Source organism: Siphateles boraxobius, unplaced genomic scaffold, assembly GCF_051911475.1.
Source record: "Siphateles boraxobius isolate OS27281-9 unplaced genomic scaffold, OSU_SipBor_1 211, whole genome shotgun sequence".
Lineage (NCBI taxonomy): Eukaryota > Metazoa > Chordata > Actinopteri > Cypriniformes > Leuciscidae > Siphateles > Siphateles boraxobius.
The window spans coordinates 249,703-266,057 of NW_027508824.1; the positions used below are offsets into that span (position 1 = coordinate 249,703).

Below are 16,355 nucleotides of genomic sequence, written 5' to 3' on the forward strand. Positions count from 1 at the left end.
TTAAAGAATGCAAGAAACCTTTTCCTGGAAAACGAGCAAAATTAAAAATGAATAAAAATACATATTTCCAGCATTTACTTATTTCAGGTCCACTTAAAAAATAAAAGCCCTTTGATGTACATTTACATTTGCTTCTATGCAAAGGACCTAATGAGGAAATGTACAATCAAAAAATAGAAACATTTAATGTCAGTGCAACCAGATTCAAAAGGCTATGATGAATTAAAAGCATCATCTCCTAAAACAGTGATTATACGCATGAAATGGCCAAAGTGCTCCTGAACTCTGATACACACCGTGAGGACAATAGTGTTTCAGTGTCCTTCACTACACTGCCCCTGTGTGGACACACAGCACATTACATCTAATAATACTCATACAGGAGACATCATCATGCATGTGGCCTAAGAAGAGAGTCGTTAAGTAGAATACAAGAATTCGACAAAAGAGATGGAGGAGCAGAATGAGCTAGCACTTCTCTCCATATGCCTAAATGAATGCAACTGAGAGCATTATCAGGTCGGGCTGGTGTCACATAGTTCTTACCACAATCTGTAGTTCACTATACTGATTTACTTTTTACTGTTTGCTGAAAAGCTTGCGAATGGCAAGTCTTTTATATCTATAGTTCTTTATACAAAAAAAAAAAAATGTTTCACAGCAACTCCACAGTAATTAACAGGAAAAAAAGATTCAATTAATATTGTTGTTCTCATTCAATAGTGTTTAAACACCAACAAGCAAGCAAGCCAAAGAAGACCGTGGCAAGTAACCAAAACTTGCGTGACAAATGCAGAAAAAAACAAACTTAGTTGCAAGTGACAACTTAACCCATCCAGTGTGACAACAGTCCCTGCTATTTGGCCAAGACTTTAAGCTGTGTATATAGAAAGCAATTTAAGTATTTATTTTACATTTAAAAAGCAGTTTAAAAGCAATACACATCATATTGTTTTTGATAGAGTATCCAACCTTAAAGAGGTAGTTCACCCCAAAATGAAAATTCTGTCATCAAAAGAAGAAAAATGTGCCAAATCCAACAGTTGATGGACCCCATTGACTTCAATAGTATTTATTTCCCCAGATATGGAAGTCAATGTTAAAATGTCTTCTTTTATGTTCAGAAGAAGAAAGAAACTCCTTCAGGTTTGGAACAACATGAGTGTGAGTAAATGATGACAGAATTGGGTGAACTATCCCTTTAAGGACTGTATAACTCATTCCTTTGGCTATTGGCACTAAGTTCTCTGACAGTTAACAAACTGTCTCTACGGTGAAATCTAGTCAAAAGCCTCCTCCACAAACGGCACACTGATAAAGGTCCGTCATGGATGTGTTGCTAGAGATGCTGTAGGGCTTTTTCCTCTCAACCCTGCAATCTCAAGTGTTGAGGAAACACTTCTAAGAGCCGATGCTGGCGATAACGTGTGAGCGGTGTGAGTCTGCTGTGTGCCGCACTCATTCAGAACACAACAAGTTATACAAAAAATAAAAGTTCATTCAAAATGTCCTTTCCCTTAGTAAAAATGTTTGCACATGTATCTTGCGGAAAGACCTCAACAATTGGATCAACATTTAATTAAGATGATATGTAATATTTTTTACTTTTGATTTATTACTTCTGTAAAAAAATATTTTTTACTTTAAGGATCTAAAATACTGACTTTGTTATCCTAAAAAAATACCCTCAAACTCTTACTAACTATCCATATTTTTATCTCTTTCTTGACTCGGTGTGATAAAAAGTGAGTCATTTTGACACAAACTTGAATTAAATACCAAAATAATCTTTTTTATTTCCAAGTTTACACCACTCGGTTGAGTTACACATGATACTTGAGTTCATATGACAACAATGTAGCATGTAGCAAACAATATAATAATTTTAGTAACGGTAGGCCTATGTATGCTTTATTTAGTAGTTCACTTGTACCCATCATATCAAATAAAATTCAGGGCAATCAAATACTGTAAATCTCCCTGAATGTTGATCACAGTGCTGGAAATGATCTTTAGGACTCCTGCTGGTTGAATTTAAATGTACATTTAATGTTCAATTGCATCAAAGTTAGCCATTAGATACAACAACTTCTTATGAAATAACATATGTAACAGTATCAGCTCAGTAAGATTTTCTTGAAAGAAATTAATAACTTAATTAATAAAGTAAGGATGCATTAATTGATCAAACATGACAGTAAAGATATTTATAGTGATATTTCAAATAAATGCTGCTCTTAATAAATGCTGAAAAGTTTATATTTATATTACAATCATGTGACACTGAAGACTGCTGAAAACAGTTCATTTAAATTAAATGAATATTTCACAAAATATTACAGTTTTTACTGCACTTTGATCAAATAAATGCAGCCTTGGTGAGCATAAGAGACTTTTTTCAAAAACATTAAATAATCTTATTGACCCTATATTTTTTAAACATTATTTAGACAAAAACTTTTAAAATTATAGTTAAGATATGCATGTGTTTTGAATGTAAGTGTATTAACATGAATGCAAGGAATTATTGCTATACGCGTGTGCTGAGAAAGAAGTCCACAGATGTGAATGAACATTTGAAAGCTGTTGTAAGAAGAGTGTAAAATGATTGTAAAAGCATAAGTGGTAAATATGATTGTGACCGGTCAGGTAAGCACACATTACTGCACTAACCCAATCTCTACCTCACACACACACACACACAGTCATAATTACACAGGATCTGTTGATCTTTGCTCTACCGGAGCTGCATATGGAGTCTCTCTGCCTAATGCAAAGTTCTGGTTAAACATTGTCCCAAGGTTTGCGTTCTGCCTTCTGTTGTTTTTACACTAAAGCCCTGGCAATTGTTGGAGGCATTATTGACTTTGTAATTAAACTATTTTAACGTCAGGATTTTGTAATCATTACATTTCAAGCCATCTGTTCCTGTCCGAGGCTTGAAATGGATTTTCCCTTTGAGGAGATAAAGGCCAGCACAATGTTTTATCATTTATTGTCACGTCTTTACACACGGACAAATGCTGAAATCCTCATCCGAGCCGTGGAGAGTTTGCTCCAGCAGAATACATACAAATATATTATGATGCAATGCTATCATTTCAGCCGATCTGATTATGGATTTATTAGCGTCCATCTGCTCAAAGACTAACAAAGCTAAATTTAAAGAACTCACACCAAGAGTCGCAATGTATGAACAGCTTGTGTCCGAGACGCCTAGTTAGTCCTTTATCCTAGTTATCCATGTTAACCTAGTGAACAATGCAGAATACACTTACACGCTTATCCAACGTCAGATATCACAGTGATGATTGTTAGTTTGTAATTTATTAAATAATACATTTCACCCTCCAGAATAATGCGAACAAATTGTATATTTTTTATTAGTATATACAAGAATGCTAAACTAAGAACAAAGATGAATTGTGATTATATTACAGTATATACTACACAACCGTAAAGAAAAGATAATTGTATAATTGGGTCATTACCTGCCATTTGTTAGCACAAAACCCCACCATTTCAAATCAAACAATACAAAATAAATCAGTTAGTCTGTAATCTATACGGCAATGAAATATTTACTGTAAGACATACAGATGAACTAAAACATAGAGATGTAGAAGTACAGTAAGTCTCACTCAGGCTGGATCATGAACACAGTGTTGATGGGCGGCAGAGACGACACCATTTCTCGGATCTCTGAGCTTCCCTGGAGAGGCAGCAGTGCATTCTGGGAGTGATAAGGAGCAGGAGCTCCATACATGCAGGGTGTAGAGACGGAGCAGGGATGAGCGATGCTGGATCCTGAAATAGAACAGAAATCGCATGAGACTGATATAATAGCAGATATACATCTATATATATACACACACACACACACACACTAGTTCTCACACTCCGTACAAAGCACATATTCTTGCCTAGAAAACAGCTATTGAACATAAATAAAGAATAAAGATGTAGTTTATTTAAAACACATTGAGCGAGGGGAAGTTGTGACAGTAAGAACCTGCATTAAATAATGCACTATATAACATTTAATTGAAAAACTTAAAGAGTAAATTATGTTATGAAGCAATTCACGAAATGCAACATTTTACAACATACAATAGCATTGAAAAGTTTGGGGTCAGTAAGTTTAACACTTTTATCCAGTAAGTATGCATTAAATTGATTAAAAGTGACAGTACAGACATTTATTATGTTACAAAAGATTTATATTTAATGCATTAATTCATTAAAGTATCACTGAAATTTTATTTTGGGTTTACACAAAAATATTAAGCAGCACAACAATAATATGAGATGTTTCTTGAGCAGCAACTCATCATATTATAGTGATTTCTGAAGGATCATGTGACACTGAAGACTGGAGTAATGATGCTGAACATTCAGCTTTATTCACAGGAATACATTACATTTTTAAATATATTAAAACAGAAAACAGTTATTTTAAATTGTAATAAAATTTCACTATATTACTGTTTTTTTGTATTTTTGATCAAATAAATGATGAGCATAAGACACCTCTAAACTAGACTTCAGACCCTAAACTTTGGAACGATCGTGTGAAAATAAAGCGTGAAACTAAAACTTAAAGTGCTGAGATATAGCACCTGTGTGACAACTAGCCCCGGTGTCCGCTAGCAGGACTTCACCTGCGGTGTGTGTGCCCAGTGCAGACAGCTCAGTGTAGTAGGGTCGTGTTGACTTCCTGCTCGTGTTGTCCAGGATGTTGAGCGGGTCGTGCACTTCGGCGTAAGCTGAGACCGAGCGAACGCTGCTCACGCTGCTGATCACGGACACATGCTGATCGATAAACGTGCCCATCCTCTGAGCGTCCACGTAACCACTGCTGCCGTAATATCCTGCAGGACAAAGATGAACAATAATGTTTCTAGAGGAGCATCTGCAAACAAACTCATATTTACCTTTCTGAGCAGCATAACATAATTAAAATACATGATAAATCTGAGGACCTCTTAGTTTTGGGGCTTGTTATGTGTTATGTGAAAATAAGGAAAATCCCTTTTTTATTTCATTGTATGTTTATATTATTATTCCTGGTTACACTTTATTTTGATGGTCACCTTTAGACATTCTGTTGATTATGTTGCACCAACATGTCTACTAACTCTCACTAGAGTATTAGTAGAGTATTAGTAGAGCGTTAGTAGAGTGTCAGTAGAGCATTAGTAGAGTATTAGTAGAGTATTAGTAGAGTATTAGTAGAGTATCAGTAGAGTATTAGTAGAGTATTAGTAGAGTATTAGTAGAGTATTGGTAGAGCATTAGTAGAGTATTAGTAGAGTATTAGTAGAGGATTAGTAGAGTATTAGTAGAGTATTAGTAGAGTATTAGTAGAGTATTAGTAGAGTATTAGTAGAGGTTTAATAGAGTATTAGTAGAGTATTAGTAGAGTATTAGTAGAGTATCAGTAGAGTATTAGTAGAGGATTAATAGAGTATTAGTAGAGTGTCAGTAGAGTATTAGTAGAGTGTCAGTAGAGTATTAGTAGAGTATTAGTAGAGTATCAGTAGAGTATTAATAGAGTATTGGTAGAGTATCAGTAGAGTATTGGTAGAGTATCAGTAGAGTATTGGTAGAGTATCAGCAGAGTATTGGTAGAGTACCAGTAGAGTATTAGTAGAGTATTAGTAGAGTGTTAGTAGAGTGTTAGTAGAGTGTCAGTAGAGTATTAGTAGAGTATCAGTAGAGTATTAGTAGAGTATCAGTAGAGTATTAGTAGAGTATCAGTAGAGTATTAGTAGAGTGTTAGTAGAGTATTAGTATAGTGTTAGTAGAGTGTCAGTAGAGTGTCAGTGGAGTATTAGTAGAGTGTCAGTAGAGTATTAGTAGAGTAGTAGTAGAGTGTTAGTAGAGTGGCAGTAGAGTGTTAGTAGAGTGGCAGTAGAGTATTAGTAGAGTATTAGTAGAGTGTCAGTAGAGTATTAGTAGAGCATTGGTAGAGTATTAGTAGAGTATTGGTAGAGTATCAGTAGAGTATTAGTAGAGTATTAGTAGAGTATTAGTAGAGTATTGGTAGAGTATTATTAGAGTATCAGTAGAGTATTAGTAGAGTATTAGTAGAGTATTAGTAGAATATTAGTAGAGTATTAGTAGAGTATTAGTAGAATATTAGTAGAGTATTGGTAGAGTATTAGTAGAGTATTAGTAGAGTATTAGACTGGTAGGGTTAGGGTTAGTAGAATAAGTTGACATGTAGTTTCAAAGTTACTTATAGTCAGTTGGAGGACCATTGCAATTAAAATGTTATAGATATTAACCAGTTTACTAATATTCTACTAATACTCTAATGAGAGTTAGTTGACATATACTGCAGGTACAACGTTACTAGTCAACAGGTGTCTATGGGACCATCAAAATATAACATATATATATATATATATATATATAATATAAAATTACACACACAAAAAAAGGAATAGTGAAGAAAGGATAGGAAATGCTTCAATGGTTATATTCTTTCCATTTATTTTAATATATTCCATAATTTTGGATTAATAAAAGACAAAAGAGACAACATTTGAACTAAGGTCACCACTAGACATGTCTACATCCATAAGCTAATCTTAACTTAACTTCCTTAACTTTCTTTCTAAATCTTAACTTTTTAAAATAGTTTTTATCTAACTACTACTGTTCAAAAGTTTGGGGTTGGTAATATTTATTTAATGTTTTTTTTTTTAATTTAAAGTCTCTTATGCTCACAATAGCTGCAATTGTGAAATACTGCAATATTGTGAAATATTATTACAATTTAAAATAACTGTTCTATTTGAATATGTTTAAAATGTAATGTATTCCTGTGATCAAAGCTGAATTTTCAGCATCATTACTCCAGTCTTCAGTGTCACATGATCCTTCAGAAGTCACTATAATATGATGACTTTCTGCTCAAGAAACATTTCATATTATTATTAATGTTGAAATGTTGCTAAATATTTTTTTCAGGATTCTTTGATGAATAAAAAGTTCAAAAGAATTGCATTTGAAAAAAATCATCTTTTGTAACTTTATAAATGTCTTTACTGTCAATTCTGATCAATTTAATACATCCTTGGTGAATATAAGTATTAGTCTTTTTCTTTCTTTTTTATCATACTGACCCCAAACTTTTAAACTGTAGTGTACATTTGTATAAATGTATATAAGTGCACTATTAATTGGCCACTAATAATAATTTGAGCTTCTCTCACCATTGTGTCCAGAGCTGCAAACCGAAGCTGCACATGCGTCTCCAGCGGCAGCACTTCCTCCGAAGCTGTATCCTGTGGAGTCCAGCAGCTGCACGGCCTCGGGGTCCATCGCTGGGTCCATGGCTGGGTCACCTGCGGCTGCGTACCCAGTCGATGCCACCCTGGCGCTGTAGGGAGACCCGGCGCAGCTGCTGCAGAAGCAGTCTTTACTCAGCTGGTGTCCAGGAAACGGTGCGTAGCGTCCGCTTTCGGGATGAGCCTGATAGGCTGATGTGGGAGTGTGAGTCTGAGCTCTGAACACAGGCTGGTAGTATGAGGAGTTGGCGTAGGAGTTGTGAAGACTCTGGTACATGGTGTCGGGGAAAGTCCCTTGGGCTTGTGCGGGGCCGCGGCTCTGGGGCCTCGAGGCCGTCGGGCCCTGGTTGATCACACTGCTGCGGTTCATCATGGCTGGGGAGATCGGAGGGGTCATCAGGGGCCCGCTGTTCTGAGAGTAATCCATCTGACCTGGAAAAATAGCAGTAATTATATTCATATGAATTATGATCAAATTATTGATTATATTATTAATAAGCATTTTAATTTGATTAATATTATATATTAGGTTCCCTTTAACACATTCTGTTGTCTAAGTAACATTGCACCTTCATGTCTACTAGCTCTCATTAGAGTATTAGTAGAGTATAAGTAGACTGTAGGGTTAGGGTTAGAATAAGTTGGGTTAGGTTAGGGTTAGTATAATAAGTTGACATGTAGTTGCAAAGTTACGTACAGTATAGTCAGTAGAGTGTCCGTTGGAGGATCATCACAATAAAGAGTAATCAGATATGAAGCAGACACTCCACTAATACTCTAATGAGAGTTAGCTGACATGTAGATGCAAAGTTACTTATAGTCAACAGAATGTTCAAAAGGGACCATCAAAAGAAAGTGTTACCAAATATTATTTACACTACCGGTCAAAATTTTGATTAATTCCGATGTTTTTGAAAGATCTCTAATGCTCACCAAGCCTGCATTTATTTGATCAAAAATACAGTGAAACAAAAATATTGTGAAATATTATTATAATTAAAAATAACAATTTAAAATATATTTTGAAATATAATTTATTCCTGTGATGGCAAAGCTGAATTTTCATCATCATTACTCATTTGATTCTAATATGATGATTTGCTGCTCAAGAAATATTTCTTATTATTATCAATGTTGAAAATGTGAAAGAAATACTTTTATTCAGCAAGGATCCATTAAATTGATCAAAAGTGATTTTTTGCTGTGAAAGACTGTTTTCAACATTGATAATAATAAAAACTATTATTAATAACTTAGCACCAATAATAATTGGTAATAAATGATCAGCAAATCAATTATTTTGAAGTTGATATCACAAAAATTGAGCCTGCTAAAAGGTTTTAAAGTACCTTATCTATGGTAACGCAATGTCCAATTTCAAAATGCCGAGTGTGCGCTACACTGACAGTGAACCGTTTAGTTCCCTGCGCTGACACCCTCGTCTTTGATTTCAAATACATTTGCAAAGTTGCGATTTATCTTGAAGCTGAAGGATTGTTTGAAATCCTTTTGGAGAAAAACTTCTGGAATAAAGGCTCCTGAAACATGTGCGCTCTATAACAAATCATTTTAACGAAAAACATAAAAAAATGAACATGTCTCTAATTGGTGTGAGCTGCTGTTTATAAGTACCAGTAATAGTAAAGTTGTCCGGATCGGTACTATGGTACACGCCAGTACCGGCCCCGAGCCCCTGCTGTGCAGTGAGCGACAGGAAGTCGTGTTCTGGAGCGTTCTCGTCCTTGACAGTCGGATCATTGGACGCAACACTGGATTTATTCCGATTGGCCAAGAAGCAGGAGCTTGGCGAGGCGGTGAACGCAGCTTTACTAGCATCTGTCAGAATGGAGACATCACACATAATTGGGTTAAATTCATTTTGCATATACACCACCATGCAAAGGTTTGAGGTCAGTACGATTTATCATTCTATTTTTATTAGGGAATAAAAGTGAGTCAAGACATTTCTGATGTTACAAAGATTAATATTTGAAATAAATGCTGCTTAAGAAATGTGAACATATAAGAAATGGAATAATGTCTAATAATAAATGTTTCTTGAGCAGTAAATCACATATTAGATTTTTGAAGGATCATGTGTGTAAAAAGTTATTTTAAATTGTAATAATAATATTCACAACATTACTGTTTAACTGTATTTTTGATCAAATAAATGCAGCCTTGGTGAGCCTAAGATACTTTTTTCAAATATATTTTAAAAATCTTACCGACCCCAAACTTTTGAAAGGCAGTAAAATAACAAACTAATAATATAGATAAACCGAAATGATTAGGGTACCTGCACTCCTCATATATTTCTCCAGTAGATTCTGAAGGTCCTGCTCTTTGTCGTTGTTGAATTGTGTTTCAATTGCTAGCAGGATATACTCATCCAAAAGCATCCGGATGAGGTGGAACGAGCCTGGAAGTTACAGGGAACCAGCTTAAAGGGATAGTTCACCCAAAAATGAGATTTCTGTCATCATTTACTCAAGCCTCAAGTTGTTCCAAACCTGTATGAATTTCTTTCGTCTGCTGAACACAAAACAAGATATTCTGAAGACAGATGGGCCAAACCAAACAGTTGATGAGCCCCGGTGACTATAGTATTTTTCAGTCCTATCAACTGTTTGGTTACTCATATTCTTCAAAATATCATCTTTTGTGTTCAGCAGACGAAAGAAATTCATATTTCATATCCCTTTAAATAAGCTATATAGTAATAATCCAAAATAATAGGTATCCGACTGCTGCTCATAAATTGGCTTTGCTCTAAAAAAATTGCAGTGCAACTACACTAGCACACTACGCAGAGTACTGTATCCCACAATGCAATGCTCTCAACTTCACTTTCCCACGGGTTTCAGTGAGCTAGTGCTGAGGTCAACCGGGTGGCCTTCCAGGTGATAGTGTTTGGCTTTGTGAACACCTGTAGGGTCATCGCATGTTAGGAACACTGAGAAAGGTCACGCTCTAATCAGGGCGCACACACACGGCACAAGATAAAGGATTGTTTGTACAGGCTTTTATGGCTTATTCTCCGCACCGGATCCCCAGCTAAAAACAAATGGTATAAATTTGACTATTTACTATGATGCTCCAATTATACCTAAAGAATTTAAAGTCATCATTACATCAAAATGGACAATTCTTGTTTTTTTCAATGGAATTATTGGAGTGTTTACACTCTAAAATTTGAGAAGGTTGTTTATTAAAATTAAAAACTCTGGGTTATTTGAACCCAATTTTGGTTCAAACATGGACAAACCCAGCCATTGGGTAACATTTTTAAATTACATTTTTAACCCAATGTTTGAGTTTGTCCATATTTGACCCAAAATTGATTGAAACAACCCAGCATTTTTTTATCCGTGCACATCATTATTTTTTTTTATTCATGTGCGCTCGTAATCTTTAACCAAAATAACTTTCCCTCCCTCTTGCAGTGACATCTCTTCTCTGATGACGTGTTTACTGGCGCGAGGGCGGGACAACCTGTCACTCACATGACATCACAGGTGCGGGGGCGGGACAACCTGTCACTCACATGACATCACAGTAACAGCAAACCACAACCATCCAATCAATTCCCCAAGTTCTGCCCTACAATCTTTCTAGTTTAATTTTTCTAAACAGTTTCACTTGGATATAAGTCACAATAGGGAATAAAAAATGATCGCAACTTCTATTTCATGCTGACTTTAAAATAATCTGGAGTATTTGAAAGAAACCGAATCAATGACTACAGTGTGTGTGAACGCATGCTAAAGGCTTACCGAAGCTGGTAGCGTTGTTTAGCGTGAGATTGTGCATCACTCGTGCTCCAAAAAAACTCCACTTCAGAAGAAAATCTTGAGCTCGCTTCTTCACCGACCGACCATTTTGTTTGCTGGGCTAAAAGAAAGATAATATGCAGATTCAATATTAACATTCATTGCTAGTCTGACCGTTGTGGGATTACAGTGCAACAAACCTTAATGACTTTCTGCTCGACCACCGAGTCCAGCCATTCAATGAAAGACTCAACCGTGGCATTTTTCCTCAGGAGGTCTTTCAGCTCTTGAAACACTGAAATGGAGTCATCTAGCAGAAAAGATCAAGAAATCATAAATATATTTCGAGCATTTGAGATTTTTTGTAAAAGGGTCATGAACTGCATTTAGAAAAAAAAATTATGATCTACTTTGAGGTCCACTTATTATGTTAGCAAGATTTTTTGCATCAAATAATTTAGAAGTAATAGGCTATTTTATTACATTACATTATATTAGTTGAAACAAAAATGCTACAGAAAGATCTCGTTACATAGTTTAAACATTTGCCAACTGTGAAACATTTATGCGTATTACATACACTTTATAAGTCTTGGTTGTGGCATATAAAGTTTTTCTTTTTTTGCAGCACTTCCTCTAAAGCTTTTCTGCAGTAAAATCAAGTGAACGATAAACTCTGTCTTACTGATGCGATCTGGAACTTCATATTAACAATTACACTTCCACATTTCCTCAATGTTAGGATCACAAGAAAGGAAATGCAAATTCTGTGTTTTTCCACAATTTGGCACCGCAAAACGTCTTGTAATCCTCGAGCATCAATCGTTTTGTTGCTGGACTAATCTTGTGTTTGCGTCCCTCTCGTATTTACTACCACATGACATATCCAAAAGAAGTATAGGCGATGATCTTCTGCGCAAACGATCTTTCATCGCACTATTACGTCACACTGAGACAAAAACTATTTTTTTTTGAGAGAGATTGGTTTCAATAGCTGTTTTTGAATTAACAAGGACGTTTTGAGTTCTGAAACTTACAGCATATTTGTGATGATGTCAAAATATCAAGGAAAATTTGATTTCTCAATTCATGACCCCTCTAAATAAAACATCCAAATGTTTGACAACCAAGCCACCCGTTACTCACATTCGGAATAGAAGTCTGAATCTTGGTCATTTGTAATTGAAAGGAGTGCTTGAGAACCAATACTGTTCAGATCCACCTTATCAATATCATTCACCATAGAAGTCACAACATTCTGGTCAAAAAGTGCAGGTCTTGCAATCTGAAAAGACATCAGAACATTATAGTTAATGTTTACAAAAGCAAGACTTATTGATGTGTCTGTAAATCATCTACCTGTGCAAGATGTAAAAAGGAGGTCTGTCTCTTTAAGGAAGACACGAACTGTCGAGCTATCGGCAGTTTCTTGTCTGAGAGGATTTCTGGGAGATTCTCCAAGGAAGACACCATCCAGTGTTCCCAGTGCTTGGCAAAATTTCGAATATCTGCCAAAAGACTGGAGATATTTTCCTAAACTCACTCAAAAAACACTTAACAATATGAAATTCAACGTCTTTTTGAATCGACTGCATAAAAAACCAAATGTTGTGTATGTCATGCATGCAGTCTAAAAGACAAACCTCTCTGGCATGTCCTGCATAGTAGCGGGGATCAGAACATCCGTCAGAACCTGCGAAAAACAATTCAGCCAGCTGGTGATGAGTCAAACGTGATGTGACAATTATGAACTACTGTAAAAAACAAAAATTGTGTAAAAAATGATCACATTTTCACACAATAAATATTTAAATGGTTTGTGATTATTTCAGTCTTTTGTATATTATTATACACTTAGGGTTAGGGTTCTATATAGAGCTTTAAGGTTCTTGATTATGTTTTAAAGAACGCTTAATGCCAAAAAGGTTCTATAAGGAGAAATGTCTTTAAATACTTTCATGTTCAATGGGTAATTTCATTTTTTCTAGTGATAAAGTATATTTACGAGCTGCTTAATTCATAAAACTTAATTAAGATTTTAATAAAGATCTTTTTAAATAAATTAATTAAAACTATATCCATAAAATGATCCCATTATGGGAACCCCTAAAATGTTCCACATATGAAGTGCTTGACAGAAGCACTGACACTTTAAGAGCTTTAAAAATGTTTTCTGTGATTGATTTTCATCTTTTATGATTCAAAGTCTTGGTCTGGGACTATGATTCAAGAATCTAAAATCAGAAATCTAAACATAAATGGCACTTGAAAAGTAGCAAAAATGAATGATGGTATGTTTTAATTTGAACATGTAAGAAACTGATAAAAATGTAATTCCCTGAGACATAACCATTCATAAGTTTGAGGTCAGTAAGCTAAATGAATACTTTTCTCAGCAAGGATGCATTCAATTGATCAAAAGTGACAGTAAAGACATTTGTAATTTGAAAAGTTTTTTTATTTAGAATAAATGCTGTTCTTTTGAACATTATATTCATTAACGAATCTTGTAAAAAATGTACCACAGATTTCATAAAAATATTAAACAGCACATCCATTTTTAACCGACCCCAAACCTATGAACCTTCATAGTTGAAGAAACACCCAGATATGGTTCATAAAAACTCACTTTGTAAAGTATAGAGTCACACACACAGAAGATGTCCACAATAACTGGATTCTCCAGCAGTGGAAGGAGATGTTCAGGCATTCCTTGCCAGAAGTGAAGCAGAAAGTTCTGGATCTGGAACAAATGGGATTGATTACAGTGAATCTTTTTCTAGAATCTAGATATGATGACAAAAGATTCTTTAAGAGCTTAAAATTGCACCTCCTCAAAGTTGACATTAATGGCATTATCCAGGATGCACTGACAGTGAGTTTTGTACATCATAATCAATGTGTCAACCTAAAAAAGAGCATAGCAAATCAATTAAAAGCGGTACATATAAACAGCATTTTGGAATGGGTTTCCATTGAAATGGACAGACCTTCTCTTTCGAAACAGACTCCTGAAGCACTAAATGCTGTGCACTCGGGAATTCTGGTAAAAGAGTTCCTGTTTTAGAACTAAGAGAGTATTTCCTGGTGAATCCTCCCTGTGAAAAAATAAAAAGCAGGATTTATACAAGTAATATTATATCATATTGTTGATAGAAACACATGACAACATTTTCTAAATATTTATATGGAATGTATGTGAAGTCTCCTATTTTGCAAGCATACATTCCACCACAAAAATACTTTTTTTGAAAGAAATTAATACTTTGCATTAAATTGATCAAAAGTGACACTAAAGACATTCATAATGTTACAAAAGATTTATTTTTTGAATAAATGCTGTTCTTTTGAACGTCATGTTTATCAAATAATCCAGAGAGAAATGATTAAAGGTTTCCACAAAAATATTAAGAAGCACAACTGTTTTCAACATTTATAATAAGAAGAAATATTTGTATGCACCATATCAGCATGATTTCTGAAGGATCATGTGACACTGAAGACTGGAGTAATGATGCTGAAAATTCAGCTTTGGATCACAGGAATACTTTTATTTTAGAATATATTACAATAAAAAACATTTATTTTAAATTGTAATAATATTTATCAATATTACGTTTTTTTATCAAATAAATGCAGCCTTGGTGAGAACATTATTAAATATTAAACAATATAGCATCCCACCTCATTTTTCAGCTTGCTTCCAGAGAATCTGTGCAAAACACATAAGAGCATTTATGCATTTAAAAACCAAAATGAAAAATAACTTTGAAAAATATAACGCGTCTCAGCATGGGCATTGTGAAATCACTCGCCTTTCTTGTTACTATTCAAAACATTCAAGGACTTATGATTGGATGCTGAATTGAAGGGATGAAGGTCAAAACTAACCGTGTCAAACCTTTTCCTGAGTACACCGAGTGATAATACGCACTGCTCTCCTTGATTCCAATCCCATAATAATGATACCTGAAAAACATTTAGAGGACAAACACTGTCAAGAGCTTTAGCTTAGGCATTTATTTATTATTAAATAGGATTAAATAAAGTTTTCGGCCAGTGACCGGGCCAAGTGGCTCTTTCTTACTTCGAATGGCCTCTGGTTCCAAGCCTTCGTGTTGTAAGCAGAGGAAATTTCTGCCTTATGGTCTGAAATGATAACATTATAGCTCTAACACATCGTAAGATCGATCTCCATGTACTGTAAATACAAGATCAACAGCTATTTATGCCTCATATTTGGCAACCAGGTATTTATCCTAAAGATGAAATACACCTAAAATGCATTAGGTTTCGGTGCAATCGGTATCTAAGTCGATATTATAATACTCATCACAGAGAATTATAATATAACAGAAGATATAAAAACTCCTCTTACCTTCCCAAAAGTGGCAGCACAAGCAGGATCTAATTTCTCCTTGCGACAGAAGTCTAAATAATGAGCGTAGAGGATACACCGTGGCAGGCAAACACCTTCACAAACTATGTAATTTTCCTCAAGCCTAATAGAAAAAGCAGAACACAAGCTTATAGTGATATCATTCTTTACTTCCACTTTTGTAGATTATTTATAATGGCAAGCTTCATCTTTAAAAGGAGAATTGATCAGAGATACCATTGTAAAGTAAGCTGAGTCTGTTTCTTCTTGTCCTTGATGATCTGACTGATACTTTTCTTTGGCACCGTTTGTTTGACAGAGAACGTCTTAGAATAATCCAGTTGACCCAGGTCCTCTTCAGAGGAAATGCTTCCATTACTTTCGTCAGCTTCTGCCAAATGAATAACATACATAGCTTTCAAACGGTGACGTGTGCCAAAACTATTCATAACGCATAATTGCAAAACAAAACTGGCGACAGATTGAGAATTTCTAACAGTGCATTGAAAGAAAGCAGTAGTTTAATCAAAGCCAGTTTGAAAAAAATTTACAACAAAGATGATTCCCCCACCTGATTTGATGCCAGAATCCTCCTCCTCATCAAGCCTGGCTTTGAAAAACATGTTTTTTCCGAGATTGTCTTGGTCAACAAGAGTTGTCGCTTGGAGGTCATCTGCGTTTTTGCAAGCTCTCTTTGTCTGCGACGCTTGTAGTTGATGAAACATATCATTCTTCAAAGGACTCCCTATGTTTCTTTTCATTGGCATGTTCAAGGAGAAATTAAAAAAGAAAAACTGGAATGCAAAATTAAAACCACCAAGTGAAATAATAATAAATAAATAAATAAATAAATAGAGCCCCTCAAAAACTAAATTGTTAAAACATTCCAAAATCAACGCGCCCCAT

The 16,355-nt window shown here is 35.0% G+C and overlaps 1 protein-coding gene across 1 annotated transcript; it reads right to left on the bottom strand.

The window, feature by feature from the left end:
• Positions 1 to 3,617: 3,617 nt before the first annotated feature.
• LOC143746149 (DNA-binding protein RFX6-like) lies at positions 3,618 to 16,355 on the bottom strand. Its single transcript, XM_077237909.1, has 19 exons — positions 16,021 to 16,355; positions 15,687 to 15,840; positions 15,450 to 15,573; positions 15,159 to 15,220; positions 14,963 to 15,040; positions 14,756 to 14,783; positions 14,062 to 14,169; positions 13,902 to 13,979; positions 13,701 to 13,814; positions 12,715 to 12,764; positions 12,431 to 12,590; positions 12,218 to 12,356; positions 11,272 to 11,381; positions 11,075 to 11,192; positions 9,598 to 9,720; positions 8,931 to 9,134; positions 7,224 to 7,730; positions 4,662 to 4,871; positions 3,618 to 3,807 (listed from the first exon to the last, which is right to left on the bottom strand). The coding sequence occupies exons 1-19, from the start codon at positions 16,214 to 16,216 to the stop codon at positions 3,638 to 3,640; spliced, it is 2,733 nt and encodes a 910-aa protein (XP_077094024.1). The 5' UTR covers positions 16,217 to 16,355; the 3' UTR covers positions 3,618 to 3,637.

Coding starts and splice junctions, on each gene's coding strand:
- LOC143746149 (XM_077237909.1), bottom strand. CDS start 16,216: ATGCCAATGAAAAGAAACATAGGGAGTCCTTTGAAGAATGATATGTTT. Junction 15,041..15,158: donor GGAACCAGAGGCCATTCGAA/GTAAGAAAGAGC, acceptor AATGTTTTTCAG/GTATCATTATTATGGGATTG. Junction 12,591..12,714: donor ATGCAGGACATGCCAGAGAG/GTTTGTCTTTTA, acceptor AAATATCTCCAG/TCTTTTGGCAGATATTCGAA.